This window comes from Equus quagga, chromosome 2 (genome assembly GCF_021613505.1).
Source record: "Equus quagga isolate Etosha38 chromosome 2, UCLA_HA_Equagga_1.0, whole genome shotgun sequence".
NCBI lineage: Eukaryota > Metazoa > Chordata > Mammalia > Perissodactyla > Equidae > Equus > Equus quagga.
The window spans coordinates 117,942,056-117,962,459 of record NC_060268.1 but is presented as its reverse complement, the minus strand read 5'-3'; the positions used below and the strand labels follow the sequence as shown (position 1 = coordinate 117,962,459).

The 20,404-nt window shown below is 42.4% G+C and overlaps 1 protein-coding gene across 2 annotated transcripts in view; it reads right to left on the bottom strand.

The window, feature by feature from the left end:
• The window catches only part of GALNT2 (polypeptide N-acetylgalactosaminyltransferase 2), a 199,660-nt gene that overhangs the window by 54,214 nt on the left and 125,042 nt on the right, over positions 1 to 20,404 (bottom strand). For both annotated transcript variants that reach the window (XM_046653229.1, XM_046653230.1), the window contains exon 3: positions 19,912 to 20,065. In XM_046653229.1, the coding sequence (XP_046509185.1) occupies positions 19,912 to 20,065 (154 nt within the window). The remainder of the gene's footprint in view (positions 1 to 19,911; positions 20,066 to 20,404) is intronic.

Below are 20,404 nucleotides of genomic sequence, written 5' to 3'. Positions count from 1 at the left end.
GTTAGCAATTCCAGAAAGTATTTCAATTAGCTGCTTGAAAGATCATTTGAAGATCTGCTCTAAAAAAGTAAATAAATAAAAACCAAAAACTCAACTTATGGCACAAATGGTAGGACGCATTAAAACTATTTCACTGACATAGTATAATAGACTTGTGTAAATATGGTTACACAAATGAAAAGTTACTTAAGCTAATTCTATATAATTTAATTAAATAATAATTATATAAAATATAATTTTAACAATAATCTGTGTCTAATTCCAGATAAATCAACAAAACAAGAGAGTGGGTGGGAGAAAGTAAAAGCATATTAATTCTTCATATCTTAAAATACATACTGTTTTATTCTTGGCATTAAATCAACACTTCTCTAATTTTCAATGTTTTTGTTGAACTTTTGTAAACATAAAAAATTGCAACTAGTTGACTTAGATGTAGCTAAAAAACTTTCTTAATCACTGGAGAAAACAACTAACAAAACAAAAGGCCAACAAAGTAAAACACAACATTTTCCATGTAGAAGAAGAAAGAAAATGGTGGAAAAAGCAAGGAAGCATGAAAAAAATAGAATGACATAAAAAATTAGATAACAGACAAAACATGAAAATGACTAAGTGTCCTATTAAGTTTCAGATTGTTAGCTTGGCCTAAAAATAACAATACAAAATCATGTTGCTTATGAAAGACAAACCTATGTCAAATGACACCAAAAAAACCCCACAAACCAACTAACAGAAGACAAACATATATCAAGAATAAGCAAAATAAAGTTAGAGATTAATATTATACAAAGTAAAATGTATGGCAGAAAAGAAAAACATGATGTAATGTCAGAAGGTAATTTTATGTTAATAAAGGTACAATCCGTAATGAATATATAAGTTCTATTCCCCAAATCACGGTATTCAAACAAATCAAGTAAACACTCTTAGAAACAAGCACCAACTCATAAATTTGTAGCAGGAGCTTCAAACTCCTCAGTCGAGTGGAGAGTAATAAGGATCAAAAGGGTCTGAATGAAATTAATCAGGTTGCTTTAACAAGTAAATTTTGAACTTTTAAACAATTATAGACACTATAAGCCTTTTAAATAATACCCATTGTATTAACAGAAATGAGAAGTGAAGGCTGTAGCCTCTGGGGTCAGGTGCAGCTCTCTTCAGACTCGACCACTGCCTGGTTATGCCCCCTCTTGGATGCTCAGTCTCTTCATCTGTAAAAGCACAGTAACAATGAGAGTACTTACTTCAGAGGGCTGCTGTGGGAATTATGTGAGAGATGCACGTGAAGTGCTTAGCATAGTGCTAGGAACAAAAACTCAGTTACACAGGGCCGGCCTGGTGGCGCAGCGGTTAAGTGCACACGTTCCGCTTCGGCGGCCCAGGGTTCGCAGGTTTGCATGTTGGGTGCGGACATGGCACCGCTTGGCAAGCCGTGCTGTGGTAGGCATCCCACATATAAAGTAGAGGAAGATGGGCACAGATGTGAGCTCAGGGCCAGTCTTCCTCAGCAAAAAGAGGATTGGTAGCAGTTAGCTCAGGGCTAATCTTCCTCAAAAAAACCCAAACAAACAACAACAAAAAGCAACTCAATTACAGTTAGCCACCACTGCTGTCACCAACATCCTGTCACAAATAAAATCTTCCATATATTCAGAGTAAAATCCTCAAGTTGTAAAGTTTGACTACACGATGATAAAGTGAAAGAAATAAAACATCTTAAATTTAAATAGGTAAAAAGAAAAAAAAAATCAATGTCTTACAAAAAAGAAACCAAAAGTAGAATTCCAGACGAGTGAGAAATAACAATGTTTTGGTTATTAAAAAATAACAAAAAGCGTAATACTACATTTCTTAACATATAAGACTCAGCCAAAGCGGCGCTCAGAGACAAATTTAAAAGACATAAAGTAAACATTGAATTCTGACAGGGGTGGGACGACAGAAGAAGGCAAAGGGAAGAAAACATTAAAACAGAGGCTGACATGAATATGTCAGAAAACAGCTAAACATTAGAATTTATACATAATCCTAGCATTTGGCTCTTTAGAAAGGATGAAAGAAGAGAAGGGAAAGGGGAAGAAGAAAAATAAAGCAACCAGAGACAAACCGCTGGCGTTCCTAAACAAGAAAAGAGATTTAAGAGCACACAGCACTCTGCCAACAAATCTGAACATCGAATGAAATTTACAATCTTCTGGGAAGACATAAATTATCAAAATTAAGTAAAACAGAAAAACTTATCATACATTAATATGTATGTATTGGTAGGGAGATGTATGTACGGAAGCATGTAAAAAGTCATCAAAGGATTACTTTGATTAAAACAAAACCAGCTCTAAGTTTAGATGACTTTAACAGGTGAAATTCAAGAAACAATTCCTTTGTAAAGAGACTTGTCTTAAGCATCTTCTTTTTAGATATTTGTTTTAAATTCACTTTACAAAGTTAGCATAAAAGTGAAGCCAAACCCAGATGAAGGCAGGAAGAAGGGAAGAAGAGAAGAGGGGAGGGAGTGAGGGAGGGAGGAAAAGAGACCATAGAAAATTTCAATTATGAATCTTAATTCAAAATAGTAGCCAAACTCAGGAATATGTTGAGTAAATTCTAGTAGATTCTCAGAACCAAATAATATACTGACATTTAAAACTGTACTTCCTTTCAAATGAGTGGGTAAAGAGGTTTTTCAAAGACACTGTTAGCATTAAAAAAGAAAAGAAACAATCTCCATTTCCATCACCAGAGAACTAGCTAAATAAACATAAAATTGAATATATGAAGCCATTTGAAATGTTTCCCATGTATTACCGAGTGAAAAAAATAGACTGCCAAACAGCAAATACAGTATCATATTGTTGATATAAAATTTCATGCATCTAAATATGGAGGATGTAAGAGACAGATCAGGAAGGACAGTCACAAGAATGCTAATGCTTACCCCTGCCTACTGGGCTTTTTAGATAAAGTTAAATTCCTTTTAACTTCTTGGTATGATTTCCTTTTTTTTGAACACAGTAAACATGTATTTACTTTTTAAAAGCTACTGCCAAAAGAAAAAGAAACAGTTTAAGAAATTGGGTGTCTTTGGGGAGGGCCTGCTCCAAGGCTGTCCTCTGCAAGGTGGAACAGATCATTCTGTGTGGATCCTTAATGTTTAGATGAAACAGAGATACATTTCAGAGATTTCAGCCACTGTTTGCCTAACGTAAGGTTTGCCACAATGGCAGGGGGCTCATGATCATCAACACCCCCATCATCATCTTACCCTAAGCTCCTCAGAGTTGGTACTGCTTACACCCCAGAAGGGACAAATCCGAGGGATCTTTTCCCTTCAGGAGGCCATGACAAAGGTGTCCTCAGATGATGACAACACCATGAACTTGCCTCCGAGGGTGCCTCTTTGCAAACAGGATTCTAGAGTCAGCAGTGCTGAGTCATTTCATAAAAGTAGCTCCAGTGAGATGGTGGATGTAAGCAGGTTCCTAAGTACACCCGGAGCTACATGAGGTGCTAAGGAATTTCCAAGGTGATCCTTGGACCAGAGGCCCTCCAGGAGATTGAGTTGGTTGAAGAGTATTTCAGGTGTTTCTACTCACTTTTACGACCTCTCCCCTACCATCTAATATACCTGAGAGCTAATATACCTGGTAATTTGGGTTGACTAAATCAAAATATGGTAATCCATGAATAGGCTCTGGTCCCTCCAGGACTAGCTATTTATCTATCATGTGGCAGCAGAATGACATTTCCTTAACTACTCATCTTCACTTACCTAGAGGGGGTCTATAACCTCTAATCTACAATTCCAAAATTTGAAACCCCTTAAAAAAAATTTGTATCAGATTTGGTGGCAAAACCTGACCCCCACTGAATTTGTCTGGCAGTAAAACCTAATGTGAACTGATGTCTATTATCTTTATTCATTCCAATTCGTGTGAATATTCATAAGTTTTGCTGCAAAGATATTAGTGTGTCTGATTACAAGGTATTGCCCCAGGATTAACGATATTACCTAATAAATTGTGAATATACCATAATACGTATCTAGAGTTATAAATATCTGAATTCCCCACAAGTTTAAATGAGGGACAGGGGAGCCGTATGTATAATCAGATAGCTCTGTCCCCAAGAAGGCTACTAAATACCTGGAGAAAATGTGTGTGCAGTGATGAATCACGGAAGCCCCTCTGGCATGTGATGCAGACAGCCTTGGGGGTCTCCAGTGAGGGTAGCAGTCCCCAGGTATGGGGCTAGTCAGAGGTGGCCCCGTGGAAGCAGCAAAGTAAGATACATCTTGAGGGACACTCCCATTTAGAAAGGCTCAGGAAGAAAACGGAGAATATCATGAATGAAGACAGAGCAACCAACAACGCCTACTTGGAAAGAGTGCTGACCCTGCTTGCCTGCGTCCACCTTCAAGTTATGAGGGAGATGGGGGGATGAGGCAGGGCCAGCTGCTGCGGATGTTTATGCAAGGCCACAAGGGTGAAGTCCAGCTGCTGGGGTCTTATGTCACTTCTTGCACAGGAAGGAGCAGGTAGGAGGTTGCTTGGGGAAAGTGGGTCGGGGAGATGACCCGAGTCTCCTGAGGCAGGCACTGCAGGAATTCTGAGGGAGGAGCCAGAGAATGGGCCAAGAGTGGCACTATGGGGAAGGGGCTCATTTGAGAGGGATCCCAGGAGAACAGAAAGGCACTCCTGGCCACCTGGGCCCCTCACAGTCCCACAGGCCTGTACATATTAGACACCTAGAATCAGGTGGCCAGGGCACTGCTTTTATTCCAGTCCAGAACAACATGCAGGGAATCCTCCAGTGTCAGCACATAGCACTTACATATGAATATCAACAACCAGAAGTGCCTTGGCCTTTGTACTTAATATTAGAGAATTTAAAAAACAACTACCAACAATGAAAAGGTGTTGATTTTCACTGATCATTCACTGAAACTCAACGATCATCATTAAGGAGAGAAACTCCAAAGAGAACAAGCCTAGGTCACAGAGGCCTATGTGGTAATCAGAAAGACCGCCATGTCTAGTAACACACATTCAGAGATGGATAACAAAACGGCTTTAAAGACCATCTGTAAATGCTATAAAATCTGAAACGTACAACTTCTACCCAGGCTTGTCCCCTGAATTTCAGAGCTTGAGTATCTCCATCTGCCCACTGGACACTTCCACCGGGAGTAGAGTTCCCCTCCTTCTCTCCCAGCAATGCCTCCCTGATGATATCTGACGTTCACGTAGTGCCTACTATGTGCTAGCCCATGCTGAGTCACCAACAAGTACTAACTCATTTATCCCTCACCACAGACCGAGGAGACGCCCATTCTTATTATCCTCCACTTAGACCGGAGGTCGTGCAGGCAGTAAAGAGTAAGTCAGGATCCCAACACAGGCAGTCTGGGAGTGGCACCCATGCCCTAACCATTAGGTGACACTCTCCTCCTCTCAGAAAAGAGCAGGTTTATTTTTCAGGTTACTCGGCCAAGAACCTTCCCATCATCCTTCACCCCCTCTTCCTCACACTCCACATCCAATCATTCAGCATATCTGTCATCTCTACCTTCAAAACACATCCAGAATCCAGCCACTTCTCACCACCTCCACTGCTAGCCCGTTCCAAGCCACCAACATCTCTCAGCTGGATCACTTCCACAGTTTTCCCTGCTTCTGGACCCGCCCCCAATAAGCCCGGTGTTAACACAGCAGCCTTGAGAAGACTGATCCTTTGCAAACCTAATTCAGGTGATGATGTTCCTCTGCTCTCAAATCTGCAGTGGCTCCCATCTCTCTCAGAGGAAAACCCAATGTCCTCACAATAAGCCTCCAGACTTCCCAGGGTCTGCTCTGACTCCTCCCAGATCTCCCCCTTCACTCTCCCCTGAGCCCTCCTGCCCAGCACTCTGGCTTCCTCACTGTCCCTGGACACACCTGGCACATTCTCTTTTTGGGACTTTCCCTTGCTACCTCACCTGATGGGAAATCCCTTCCCCATTATCCAAATGGTCACTCTCTCACCCCCTCCCTCAGGTCTTTGCCTACATGCCTTCTGTCCGTGACACCTTCCCAAAGCACATCTTTATTTTTTTCTTTCAGCTTTACTGAGATATAATAGACATACAGCACCGCAAAAATGGAAGGTGTACAGCATGATGACTTGACTTACATATATTGTGAACTGATTACCACAATAATTTCAGTTAACATTCATCATTTCACATAGATACAAAAAAAAAAGTTGTTTTCTCGTGATGAGAACTTTTAGGATCTACTCTCTTAGCAACTTTCAAATATACAATAAGGCAGTGTTAACTATAGTCATCATGTTGTACATTACATCCCCAGGACTTATTTATCTTACAACTCAAAGTTTGTACTTTTTGACCACCTTCATCCAATTCCCCTATCCCTGACATTCTGCCTCTGGTAACCACAAATCTGACCTCTTTTTCTATGTGTTTTTTGTTTGTTTGTTTTAGATTTCTCATATAAGTGAGATCATACAGTATTTGTCTTTCTCTGTCTGACTTATTTCACTTAGCATAAGGTCCTCAAGGTCCATCCGTGTTGTCGCAAATGGCAGGACTTCCTTCTTTATTATGGCTGAATAATATTCCATTGCATATACACACCACATTTCCTTTATCCATTCATTTGTTGATGAACACTTGGGTTGTTTCTACGTCTTGGCTCTTGTGAGTAATGCTGCAATGAACATGCGGATGCACATATCTCTTTGAGATAGTGATTTCATTTCCTTCAGATATATACCCAGAAGTGGAATTGCTGGATCAAATGAAAAATTCTTAATTTTTTTGAGGAAGCTTCATGCTGTTTTCCATAGTGGCTGCATCAATTTACATTCCCATCAACAGTGCACATTCCCTCTTCTCCACGTCCTCACCACCTTGTTATCTCTTGTCTATTTGATGACAGCCATTCTAACAGGTGTGAGGTGATATCTCATTGTGGCTTTGATTTGCATTTCCCTGATGGTTACTGATGTTGAGAACCTTTTCATGTACCTGTTGGCCATCTGTATGTCTTTTTTTGAAAAATGTCTATTTAGGTCCTTTGTCTATTTGGGGATTTTAAAAAATTGAGTTGTATGAATTCTTCATAGGTTTTGGATATTGACCTCTTATCAGATATATGATTCGCAAATATTTCCTCCCATTCCATAGGTTGTGTTTTCATTTTGTTGATCTTTCTTTTTTTTTTTGCTGTGCCTAACCATCTGTTTAACATTGGACCCCTGACCCTGTACTCTCTGACCTCCACCCTTATTTTATTTCTCTCCATTGCATTCAACATTCTTATATCATATAATTTAATCATTTATTTTATTGCCTTCTACCCCATCCCTCAAGGTAAGGTCTACAAAGGCAGAGATTTTCCTTTTATCAGTTTTGTTCATTGCTGTTTCCCCAGTGACCAGAAAAATACCTGTCATATAGTAAGCACTCAAGTACCTGCTGAATGAATGCAAGAGTAAATAGAAATCACCACTGAGTATAAAACTCCAAATCCAAGTGCAGTATTTCTACTGGGATATTTTTCCTTCTTTTAACAGACTTGAATTTCCAAAGACATGGATTTTCTCTCATCATTGTCAGATGGAAGAAATCACAGTTGATTCAATACGGTTCAGAGGAGTGTTATTTTGAAAGTTTGTACTTTTAATTTTACAGACTGAAATGGGGATCTGGGATCTCACAGATTCCACCACTAACATGAACACTCCAGAGCACACAGGAGCTGGTCGACTCCACTAGTGAGCAGGCAGACATTTTGGCCTAAGAATGTAGGTACCATAACTTGACAATGCTGCTGTTGGTTCCAAGCTCATCAGAAAAGCAACAAGTAATCTCTGAAACCACATGGTTCCAGAAAAAGTGAAACATATAGCCTAAATGAAAATGTCAAAATACATTTCATACTGTTTTGACTGCTTCCTAAGATACACAAAACTCTCCCGTTAAAACAGAAGTTTTTTAATGGTTCCTTGGTGACAGTGAAGAAATGGGTTTAAGTGGATGGTTGAAATAGGACAGTTTGTTCAGACTCAAAGATTGATCTCATTTACCAAGTGACACTCTGATGATCCCATTTTTCCTGGTCTAATTTCTCTCTGAAATAGGTGGGATGGCTGTTTCAAAGAAAATTCCTCTACTGTTTTTGGTCAGTAATGAAACCTTCCGATGCTATGCTGCAATGAGAAGATCCACCTACTCCTCAACGTAACGAGGCATTCTTTTTTTGTTGTTGTTGTTAGTAGAATCTGTTTTATTCAGAAAAAAAACACCAAAAAACAAAAAAGTTTTCCAACCACACACAGGAGGGGTATGGGTAGGGGGAGGTGTCTGTCCATCCAGCCCCGGCCCCCAGCCCATGTGGTTTTGGCAGCAATAAGGTATGTGGGGTAATGGCCCCCAAAATAAAAATGCTGTATGTGTGTGTATGGGAAGGGAAGGAAAGGGGTGCAAAAGCAGTGGGGAGTGGTGTAGGGAAGGGACACACGAGGTCAGCACTGGGAACGCCACAGGTGGGAGGCCATTTCATAACATTTCTTGTTGATGATACCACTGTGGACACCTTCTTTGCCCATCAGCAGGACTAGCGTCTTGGCAGTCATGGTGACAGTGATGTTGAAGGTGGGGGATCCGCTGGTGCTCTTGGTACGAAGATCCACGGTAAATTCCCCATCCTGCAGCAGTGAGTCCCGGATCACAGGACATTTCTGGCCCTCAAGAGTCAGCCCATTCACAAAAAAACTTGACCGGTCTTTGCCAACCAGGACACCAACCTCAGCTGGCGTGATGTTGATGAAGGTTTTCCCGGGGACGGCGGCCCAGACGGAGGGCAAGTCCTTATAGCCCACGATGGCCACGTCCTGACAGGTCCCGTCCGCCATGAGGTTGTCGATGTAGGCATTCCACCCGGCCACGGCGCTGCTGCTGGGGCCGCGGGCTGGGCTCGGGCTGCCGTAACGAGGCATTCTTATCTGGGAGGCTAAGTGTCTGCCCTCAACATCACACACATATCAAGAGCAAAGCTTAACAGAATAACAGCTCATTCTTTACTCAAAGCTGATTTCATATATACACAAGCTGACAGTCACATACAACAACAATACAAAAATACCCTGTACTTGTGTAGTTACTTGTGGTTTACAAAGTCCTTTCACAGATATCTGAGCCTAATAACAATGTGTAAGATGGGCAGGCATTATTATTGCTTTGCAGATAAGAAATCCAGGGTTTAGAGAGATTATTTTTATTTATTTATTTATTTTTGAGGAAGATTAGCCCTGAGCTAACATCTGCCATCAATCTCACCTGTTTTTTCTTTTTTGCTGAGGAAGACTGGCCCCGAGCTAAAATCCATGCCCATCTTCCTCTACTGTATATGTGAAACACCTGCCACAGCATGGCTTGACAAGCAGTGCATAGCTCTGCACCTGGGCTCCAAACTGGTGAACCCTAGGCTGCCGAAGCAGAACATGTGAATGCCCTAGAGAGGTTATTTTGACCTTAGTCTGGGAGTAAGTGGTAGAGCTGTTAACAAAAGCTACACCTTTCAACTTCGAGTCCACTGCTATTTTTGTATACTCTCATTCAGGAGAGACACTGCTTCTCAGGGCAAAATTTATGAACTGTCAAATTCATACTGAATTTGGATTCCAAAAACACACTCAGGTTTTTCCTGCTTTCAAGGATAGTAAAGCTCCTTGTTATCAACCTACCCGCTGAAAACAATTAGAAATTTTGGATGAAACACACCAAAAAATCTATTTGAAGGCATTGGAGAGTTAACAAGGCAGCCAGGTGTTGCAGGGCCAGGTTCCCAGAAAGAAGAGAAGCCCCTGAGAGTAAGGCCAACATTCTCTGACCCTTGTCCCCTTAAGCAGTGTGAAGCCAAGTGGATGAATAAGCCAGGTGGCTGAATAAGCAGAGCAGAAGTGATGGCTTTGCAGGTGGGCAGCCAAGCTAAGCTTCTGCAGGTGAAGTGGGACTAGAGAGGCCAGAAGTGGAGGTCAGTGCTTGCTGAGGAAGAGGGGCTCTAAGAAACACCCCAGACTTCCAGGCAGAGTCCCAAAGGGTTACTTCCTAGTTGCAAAAGAGAATTGGAAACCACCAGCTCTCTACAAAAGACTGAAACCCAGCTTTACACCAGCTCAATTCAAGTCTTGATCAAGGTGATCTGCCTTATTTTAGCTGCCTGCCGGACAGCAAAACTAAATCCTATTTGGAGGATTAAAACATAAGCTAGAGCCTTTAACTATCTCTATATTTGTTCATACACAACAAAACACAATAACCGAGATTAAGAATTCAGTAGACAGATTTAAATGCAGAATAGATACAGCAGAGGAAAAGAATGGTGAACAGGAAGGAAGGCCAAAAGAAATATATCCAGATTGAAGCACAGGGAACAAAAAAGAATAAAGACTACAGAAAAGAGCATCAGAGGGACAGAGAACGTGGAAATTCTGACAAAGACATAATTAGGGCTGAAAGGGAGAGGGGAAAGAAACTGGTGCGCAAGAAAAACTGACAAAAGACATGAAGCCACAGATTTAGGAAATTCTACAAACCTCAAACAGGTTCAATATGAAGAAAATAACATCTAGGCACATTACAGCAAAACTGCTGAAAACCAGACAGAGAAATTTTTTTTTGAGGAAGGTTAGCCCTGAGCTAACATCCACTGCCAATCCTCCCCTTTTTGCTGAGGAAGACTGGCCCTGAGCTAACAACTGTGCCCATCTTCCTCTATTCTATATGTAGGACGCCTGCCACAGCATGGCTTGCTAAGTGGTGTGTAGGTCCATGCCTAGAATCTGAACTGGTGTACCCTGGGCTGCCAATGGAGAGCGCATGAACCCAACCACTATGCCACTGGGCTGGCCCCCAAAGAGAAATATTTTTAAGACAAGCAGAGAAAAAAGTTAAAATGCCCTCAAAAAGCCAAAATAGACTAACAGTTGATATTTCACCAGAAACAATGGAAGCCAGAAGATGTAAAATGTAAAAGAGCTAGAAGTTACTGTCAACCTGGGATTGTATACTCAGTAAAAATACTCTCCAAGATGAAAGTGAAAAAAAGAGGTTTTCAGACAATAAAGGGACAGAATTCATTGCCAGCAAATTGGCACTAAGAGAAATACTAACAGAAGTTCTCAGACAGGTGGAAAATGGTTCCAAGTAGAAAAATGAAAATACAAGAAATAAGAAAAAATGGAAATATAAGAATGTGGATAAATCTAACGGATATTTGCTGCAAAAAAAATAAATAAATAAAAGGTGTTCTCCCAAGTTTACATATAGAGAATTAAACCATACGACAATAAGAGCTTAAGAGAGGATTGGAGAGTAAGTGGAGGGTAAAGTATTATGAGTCTGTGCATTGTCCAGGAAGTAATAAATTAGTCATTTATATTAGACTCTAATGAGTCAAGAATGCAACAAGCTAATAGAGGGCGAGATACTTAAGCCAAAAGAAACATGAAAGGAAAGGAACAGGAACACAAAACAAGTGGACAAATAGAATGCAGATAATGAGATGCTTGTGTTAAACTCAAATATACCACCAGTACTTGCATTACCTGTAAAAGGACTAAATACTCTAAGTAAAAAACAAGATTGTCAGAGTGAATTAAAATCCAAAATCCAACTATATACTACTTATATAGGAGACACACTTTAAATAAAAGGACACAAAAAGGTTGGAAGTAAAAGCATGAGAAAAGATACATAATGCAGAAATACTAAACCAAAGATAGCTATCCTGATATTGAGCAAGACAAAAAGTGTTACTAGCAATAAAGAGGGCATTTCATAATGATGAGGGTCAATCCACCAAGAAGATAACAGAGACTCACCAATAGGTCTAAAATACAAAGAACAGAGTTGTTAACATAACCTAGAGCTGGTTAATTAGCCTTCCTGGATGACGCAAGTGTCTTGTTAGCTGTCTGCCTCTCCCACTGCACTGCAAGCTCCCTGAGGACAAAGATGATCTTCAGGTTCATCACTGTATTCCTGCGACGTTGGTGGAAAGAAGGGACCAAGGAATAAAGAAACAAAACTACATTACTCATTCAGAACCATCCCATGTCTGCCCAAACTGAAACCAAGACTTACAGCTGGGGAAACGGAGCCACATGTGCGGGCAGGCACTCCGAGATTAAGCTTTGAAAATATGTTTGCTAGCACTTTTCAGAGGAGACCTACCCCAGGCCCTTCGGAGATGCTAACACAGAGACAAACTGAATCTCTATAGTCTAGGTCGTATATTCTCTCCTAGGTCCAGTGCATTCTTGATTTTAGATGCAGACAAGGCCTGATGTTAATGGTCAAAAGTGGAATATACAAGGGGAAAAAGAAAAGTGGTCTGTTGTTGAAAACCTGGAGTTGGTTATACAAAAACACTAAAAATAAAAACAAAAGAACAAGATGATGAATAACAGCGTGGCTTTGGTCTGAATTGTACACATAAAGTGCAAGTTAGTCCCTGGGATGAGTTGGTGGGGGACTCATTAAAACAAAGAGCCTGTAGCTGGCTCTGTACGGCTGCCCACGTCGCCTGCATCTGCTGACCGCGTTGCACTCTCACAGCGCAGGCAGAGGGGCCACACTGACCAGCACACAGGCACAAGTCTCACCTCCCCAGCTGCACAGACAACGGTCCATGGGAACGGAAACACAGTGCACTCTTCCATTGTGTTTCCTTGGAGAACCTGAGACTGGAAAGAGAGAAACAAAAACCTGGCTGCTTCTCAATTTCTCAGGATTCTGTCCGCATGTGGCCAGATGGGAATGCAATTTCTCTCAAGAATTTGGCTGCAAGCTACCAATACCCAATTCGTCCTGCTTTTTAGGGGCATTCAGGCCTCATGCCAAAGACTCACGCCTGAAAACCGGGACTATAAAGGATGCTCTGAAGGGCAAGGCAGCAGCATCTAGTAGTCAGAGCTCTGAGCAGGGAGTGTAGATACTTAGCGCTCCAATTCCTTCAGTACTCCCTTTGTTCGACCTCAGGCAAGTCGCCTAGCATCTGTGGCTCAGCTTCCCCATGTGCCTCACAGACGTGATAAACGTCTTAGTAACTTAGTAACTTAGTCACGGCTTAGTAACTGTAACATCCCATGACTCCCAGGGCGCGGGAAGGGTTCCAGATACAAGGTGGCACTGTAAGAGGGCTAGAGACATCCAACCATCCACCAGCCCCTCAATACCCTCCTCCTGACAATGCAAGAAGGAGAGAAGCTGCCTCTGCCCAGCAAACTGGGGCCACAGCCCAGTGAGTCTGACTCCTGGGGGAAGCTCCTGCACCTTCTACAGGTGAGCTCTGGATTCAGGTGATTCTGGGGACTGTGTACGATGTTATCAGCAGAATCATCTCCCTACCTCCTTCGCAGGAGCGCTACATAGGTTAAATAAGATGAACACACATAAAAGGCTGAGCACAGGTCATGACACCAATAAAGTGTCCAGTAAATGTTTTGTTATTGTTGTTATGGAATAGACTTTTAAGGCTTGCTGTTATGCCAAAGCCAAACCCCTCTGCCCCACAATCCACAAATGCCAATAAGGCCACCTAAACCTAGAGCAAGCAAGTGAGCCTCTGCCTAGAGAAGTGCCCGCCCCACATGAATGCCTCCTCCGCCAGGACCCTGCCCGGCAGGATGTCCCAAGTTGGAGGTGGGTCTGCAGAGTAGGCGGCCAGGAGATCCTATGCGTGAGCTTGTTGAGCTGCAGAGGGAGCAGATACTCTGGCCGGCTTTGCCATGGAACAGCAGCCACGCCGCGAGGCTGGCTGCAAATGTTTATGACACAACTCTTATAAGAACAATATGAAGTGAAAATAAAACCCTGGGCCCCCTGAAATGAGACCCCCTCCCATGTACCCACTAATAAGGAGCAGTGTGACCCCCTTCAAAGCTGGGCTTCTCATTGTTTCCCCAGATTTTCTGCCCCGTAAAAAGAAACCTCTGAGTCCCATATTAAGCGCCTTCACTAAAGCTTCACTACAAGCTGCTGAGTTTATGTGGAAACCTCTTTCTTGGCTTCAGCAATGTTTACTCTTCTGAATAACAATGAGAAGCTTTGGATCATATCTTTCCCCACAGCCCTTAATCCTGATTAGCTACTCAAAACAACTGACAGGACGCTGACATTCCAGCGGGAGTAAACAGCCCAGCCGGTTACTTGAATGCCTCTCTCTTGCTGAAATTTTCTAAACAACAAAAGAAATAAACAAATAAAGGCCCCTCAAGAGTTCTGATCTCTCTTTGGGCTGCGTTAAAGCCAGACATTTAAAAAACTGGTCAAAATAGAGGCCTTTAATGACTCTTCTAAATGAAACAAAACAAAACCGTACAATTATAATTTATAGATTGAGTATGAACAATACGCTCTTGATTTAAAGCCTGCCAGATAAACCTATTAGGCGTGTAACTTGGACAAACTTCTCTCTGAGAGAAGGTTCCCCTGTGGGTATCCGGGTGAAGCAGCTCCATCCTCAGGAGCAATATTTCAGATTTAAACACAAAAATGCTTCTAAATCCTTCATTTTTAATTTAGTGATAAAAGGAAAGGGTGGCAACACAGGGAGAAACTTTCTAATAAATTAACTTTTGAAATCTGAAGCAAATTTGGTCCTTTACCAAGTGGTTCTCATTTTTAAGGGACTTAAATAAATGAAAAGGAATAGTGTTTGGCTGACAGGGGAAAGAAGAAAACAAGATAATGTTTTTTCCCCTAAAGGTTTACTTGATTTTCCTTATGTAAGCAATTTTAAAGTAAACCATCTCAAGCTTTCCCCAACAGACAGAATGATATTCCATAAACTTGCTGGGTTCTACTCCATTTCTGTACTTCACTTTCCTGTCAGGTGGATTTCCAGGCAAAAAAAGAAAAGAACCACCCAGAAAACAACACAAACTCCTTCTGAGCTGGATTCTGGAAAGGCTTTAGCAGGCAGACAACCAGCTCCTTAACATACCCTACTCTAAAGAAGGCAGAAAGAGAATTTCTCCCCTGGGGCCACCTACAAAGTGAGATGGTACTCCAAGTACTGGCCGTGCTTCAAATTCATGGCTGAAGACCTCAGCGCCGGAGTCATCCAGAGTGCAGTCCTGGGCCTCTTCTTATTTGAGTCTACATTCATTGCCTTGGGGATGACAGCCAATCTCTTGGTTTTAAATACTATCTGTATACTGACCATTCCCAAATTCATGTTTCCACTAAGACCTTTCTCCTGAACACCAGCCAAATATCCAATCACCTACCAAACAGGTCCGCCTACATTAGAAGCTTAATGCATCTGGAACTTACATGTCCAAATTTTAACTCCTAAAGTGTCCCCTACACCTGTTCCACTCACAGCCTCCCTCATCTCACTTAAGATAACTCCACCTCTCCCCTTGCTCCAGCCACAAACCTTGGAGCCATCCTCTAAGCCACGCTCCTCATTCAGTCCATCAGCCCCTCTTGTTGGCTCCACCTTCGGGATACATCCAGACCTGACCACTTCTCACCACCTCCAGTGCCGCTTCCCATTACTTTTTGCTGGGCAATAACAACAGCTTCCCAAAGGGAGAGGAAATGAGTAGTCTGAAGAAGTGCCTTCAAAATTCCCATTGGTTCGGGCTGGCCTGGTGGCACAGTGGTTAAGTTTGCACCCTGTGCTTCAGCGGCCCAGGGTTCACAGGTTTGGATCCTGCGTGTGGACCTACCACCACTTGTCAAGCCACGCTGTGGCAGTGTTCCACGTACAAAATAGAGCAAGAATGGCACAGATTTTAGCTCAGGGACAATCTTCCTCATCAAGAAAAAAAAAATCCATTGGTTTAATCTGCTTTTAACCTTGACAATTTATTTGAAATTTCAAATAACATTAAATGAGGTGGACAAGCATTTTTTTTTTTGAGTTGAGAAACTGTACTCTCAAGAACAGGATGAGCTACCATCTTTCTAAGAGAGTCTAAAATTTCCTGCACATCATATCTAGTATTTCACTCACAGCAGGCTTTCCTATGTTCCTGCTTCTATGGAAATATTTCTTCTCGGCAAAATATTTTTATACACTTAAAAAGGTAAATAAAACACAGTCCAAAAGTGTGTGGGTTTTTTTGTTTTGATTTGTTTTGTTTTTTTGCAAGGCTCTGAACCCTGGATTCCTTGTACCTCTCCCAAAGGACAGAAAATAAGGGGTGGACTGTAATTGCACTGCTTTCCACTCCTGGGAGAACACAAACACAGTGCAGTTATTTAGGGTTCATCTTGGGGTTTATATGATCTCTACTGCTTAGAAATCTCCCTTTCGTTTGCCTTTAATTCTTTGATGACTCTTAATACGATGAATGACTTACTCGGCACTCACTACATGCCAGGCACTGTGCTAAGTGATTCACTCCCTCAACAAGTATTTGTTGAGTTTATTGAGTGCCAGGAGCTGTCCGAATAACAACCTTGGATATAGGAACTCACTATCCTAATGAGTAAAGACAGACGAACAGGTAACTTAGTAAAACACATGGTGTATAGGTGGTTATAAGGGGCTGGCCCCGTGGCCGAGTGGTTAAGCTCGCGCGCTCCGCTGCAGGCGGCCCAGTGTTTCGTCGGTTCGAATCCTGGGCGCGGACATGGCACTGCTCGTCAGACCATGCTGAGGCAGCGTCCCACATGCCACAACTAGAGGAACCCACAACGAAGAATACACAACTATGTACCGGGGGGCTTTGGGGAGAAAAAGGAAAAAATAAAATCTTTAAAAAAAAAAAAAAAAGAAAAAAGAATCATGGAGAAAAATCAAGTGGGAAGGGGCATGCAGACAACTGGTGAGGCCGGTGCTGCATTCCTAGGGAAGGTGGTAGAGTGGCCTTGTTAATGTGGCTCTCAGCAACATCTCAGGGGAGGAGGAGACAGCCCTTGTGAACATCGTGTTTAATCCTCACAGTAACCAGCTGTAGTAATGTTACAACATCCTTCAGATGATAAAGGCCACAGAATTAAGAACTGGAGAATCTGGGATTTTGACCGAGGTCTATGTGACTCCAAGAAACTTGTTCTTAATTAACCTCCACCTGCACTGCTTTCAGATTTATCACAAGTAAAGACTGAATTCTACTGGGCAAGCATTTCCATAGGCCTACACAAAGGGAAAGGCTGCAGAGACCAAAAAAAAAAAAAAATGACATTTATATAGGAAGTGTTTGAATTAAATTAAATACTTTAATACCTCTCTCTTAGATATACAGGGTGAAAATTCAAAGAAGTAACTTGATCTCCTTAACCTGACGTCCAACAAGAATGTTATTCTAAAGCTTACACTTTGAGGACAGCACATTGCTTCAGTTTAGGCATCCAACTGACTTCGGATAGACTTTAATTTAGCCCAAATCCAACAAATGTGGAAGGCATCCCAGCTGCTCCTTTAACACATGCAAATGAAAACAACACAGTAGCTGCAACTAAAATTAAACTCACCTAAAATGCATCCCACCATGGGATGAATATTCAAACATCTGTTTGGACAAACTCATATTTCAAAAACTGAAAAAAAATATATATATAGTTTTGAGGACTTTTAAGGGACTTGCAATGGAGGCAGACCCCCAGCCCACAAACTGATGAGCCATCAGAGGACGCTATTTTCTCTCAGCTCTAAGGAAGAGTCTGGAGAGGCAAAGTCACAGTGGGAAAACCAGCTCTTAAACCAAGCAGTGAAGTGAAACACACACCATCTCATGGAGATGTAATTCCAAGCAGTCAATTCAAGTCACCAGGTAAGATTTTTAAGCTGGATTCTGCTAGTAACCACTCTCCTGAGTTTAGACCAAGCCCCCTTAAATGCATATTGACTCTTTCTGGCCTTAAGTCAGTTGCTCCTAATCACAGAGCAAGTTATTAACATTTTGGGAGCCACAGTTCCTTCTGTGTGCCATGAAGACGACCCTCACGTCCAGCACCAGGAGTTGTGGGGACTGCGTGAGTGGATCCCTGAGGAACACTCGGCACAGGCAGTGTGGGGATCCTGTTAGCCTGGGGACAGAGGGTAGTGAGGACACACACATCTGGGACCCTCTCCCCAGATATGCAGGCATGTACAAACCTTGAAATTGTGCAACACAGCTTCAGGACTTTCACAGGGTCCCAAAGCCCCTGCATGGGCTCCCTGTGGGTCCTTGGATGCCAAGTCAGCAAACCCTATTTCAGATAGGGTATTTAACAGTTAACCATGCAGATCTGAACCAGGTGCACAGCATAAGGACTGAGTAAAGCTGCCTTTTAAAAAAATTAATGGATTATAGGAAACGTTAAGCAAAGACAATCTTCTGGACTGGATTTAGAAAAATGATGAGATTCTTAATATTACCTACAAAGTATACGTTTATATATTGATCAGATTTTTCATATATTAAAAATGTCTCTCACACATACAGTTCCCTTGTCCGAAAGAACTGTAAATCTACATATTTATGAGCTGCTGTGGGTAAACAGAGCTGACTAGAACCCAAAGCAAGCTGTTAAGAAAAGGGAGTGAGCAGCTGGTAGTTAACTGGTGCCTACACTATTGGTAAAGTTCCCTGAAAGTCGGAAAGAAAATTCCTCTTTCATTGTATGCTATCAACTTATAAAACAAAGCCCAACTTTAACATGTGTTCACGTGTAATTTAGTTGGCTTTTTGTCTCTCTTCAGCTTACCCTCCTCCCACTCCCTGGAATGTGCACCCAGAGAAACTGGACCTCTTGCTGGCTCTCTGGAAGCCTAGAGCTGCCCGTCACGGCCTCATCACTGCCTCCTTCCTGGATGTCTCCAACTCACTCCTCCTTGGGGCCCTTCCTGACCCTCCCACACTCCTGATTTGGAACAGACAGTCCCAGGCTGCATGCCCCTGCTTCCTGGTGCACCTGTCATCCCCCAGAAAAGAATGAGACTTTTCTGACTGGAATCCCAGCACCAAGCACGGAGTCTGAGTCGTAGTCAGGGTGTCATTCACGCTCTGTTACATGATGGATCACTGACTCTAAAAGTAACCTGGTGAGCAGAAAGCAGACAGGAACATAGCTGCTCTCCAAAGGTGACTCCTTATTTTTTAATAATCTGGAACAAGACTAGCCCTCTAAGGATCCCAGTGTGAACAGCCTCCCAAACAAAGACTCCTACCAGCAAAGCTGAAAGGTGTAGAATGGCAGTGAGGGTCATGGATATCAGTTTCCTGATAAGCGGTGACAAAATGCATGTTCCAAGAGTCTGGAGACTCCTGAGCAGAGCCTGATGAGCCCTGGGGTGCCTCCACGCTCAGGTCCCTAATCCCTGAAGAACTGAAGAAGGATGCAGACAAGAGCCTTTCTCCTTAGCACACAGTGTGGTGAGACACCACCTGTCCCTCCTGTCTCCACGTTTTTGCTCAATTTAACACCTACCCTGCTGCATTGTTTCTTTCCCCTTTCCAGTCTCTAGAACATTTCCAACTTAAGTTGTCCCAATAAGCAAGAATTTAGATTTTCTTCCTTCCAACAAGGTTGTGAACAACAAAAAATTATGCTTTTTTGTGAGCTGACTTTAAAAATAACAAGTGATCAGTAAACATGAAGCCAGTAATACAACTTTCTCTTGCTGATCCCCCCATGCTCTGGCCAGCAAGCCACAGCCTCCAGATGCCACCATGGGCACCTGAAAGACTAGAACTTAACGCCAGCTGGTTCTTTCACTTCCTATGAGTGAAGTTCCATTGTCACATGCTTCAGAATTTTTCCTAGTTTTATGACCCCCTAAAAATAATACATGCTCAGTTTCCCGGAGTACAGAAAATTTTAGCTTCACAGTAAAAGCTACTCACTGAATTATGGGAAAGCAAGCGAAGCCCCAGGCTGATGCTCAGCTTAGTACTTACTGGTCATGCCTGGTGTCAGGTATGGCTCTGTCCATCCGCAGCTTATCACTTTCCACTTGGTTGAATTTGTTGCGGGCATAGGGGTCCTGCCCAGAGCGGACCATTGTCCCTCCAACGTAAGCTTCCTGGTTGAAGTCCCGCCATCGCACTTTCCCTGGAAAGAGCAGAGCAAAGGGTGTGGGATGAGGGGAAACCAGACCAGAGTGGTCACAACACAGACTAGAGTAACAGCGTTACTTCAAGAAATAGTGCTAGGGCTGCTGCTTAGGGCAATTTTAACCACAGACTAGCTGGAAACAGCCCAAGCCAGCATCATCATTGTCTCTAAACTAGAAAACAGAATGCTTATAGTTTTCAACATGAAAATTAAAGACTCGGCTGTCAAGTATTTCTCTAGTGAACGAAATTCTCTGCCAATCATGCATCCCTGAGTATGGTACCATTTACACTTTGATTAACAGAGATTATTATTATCTGCTTCTCCCACCTTTCC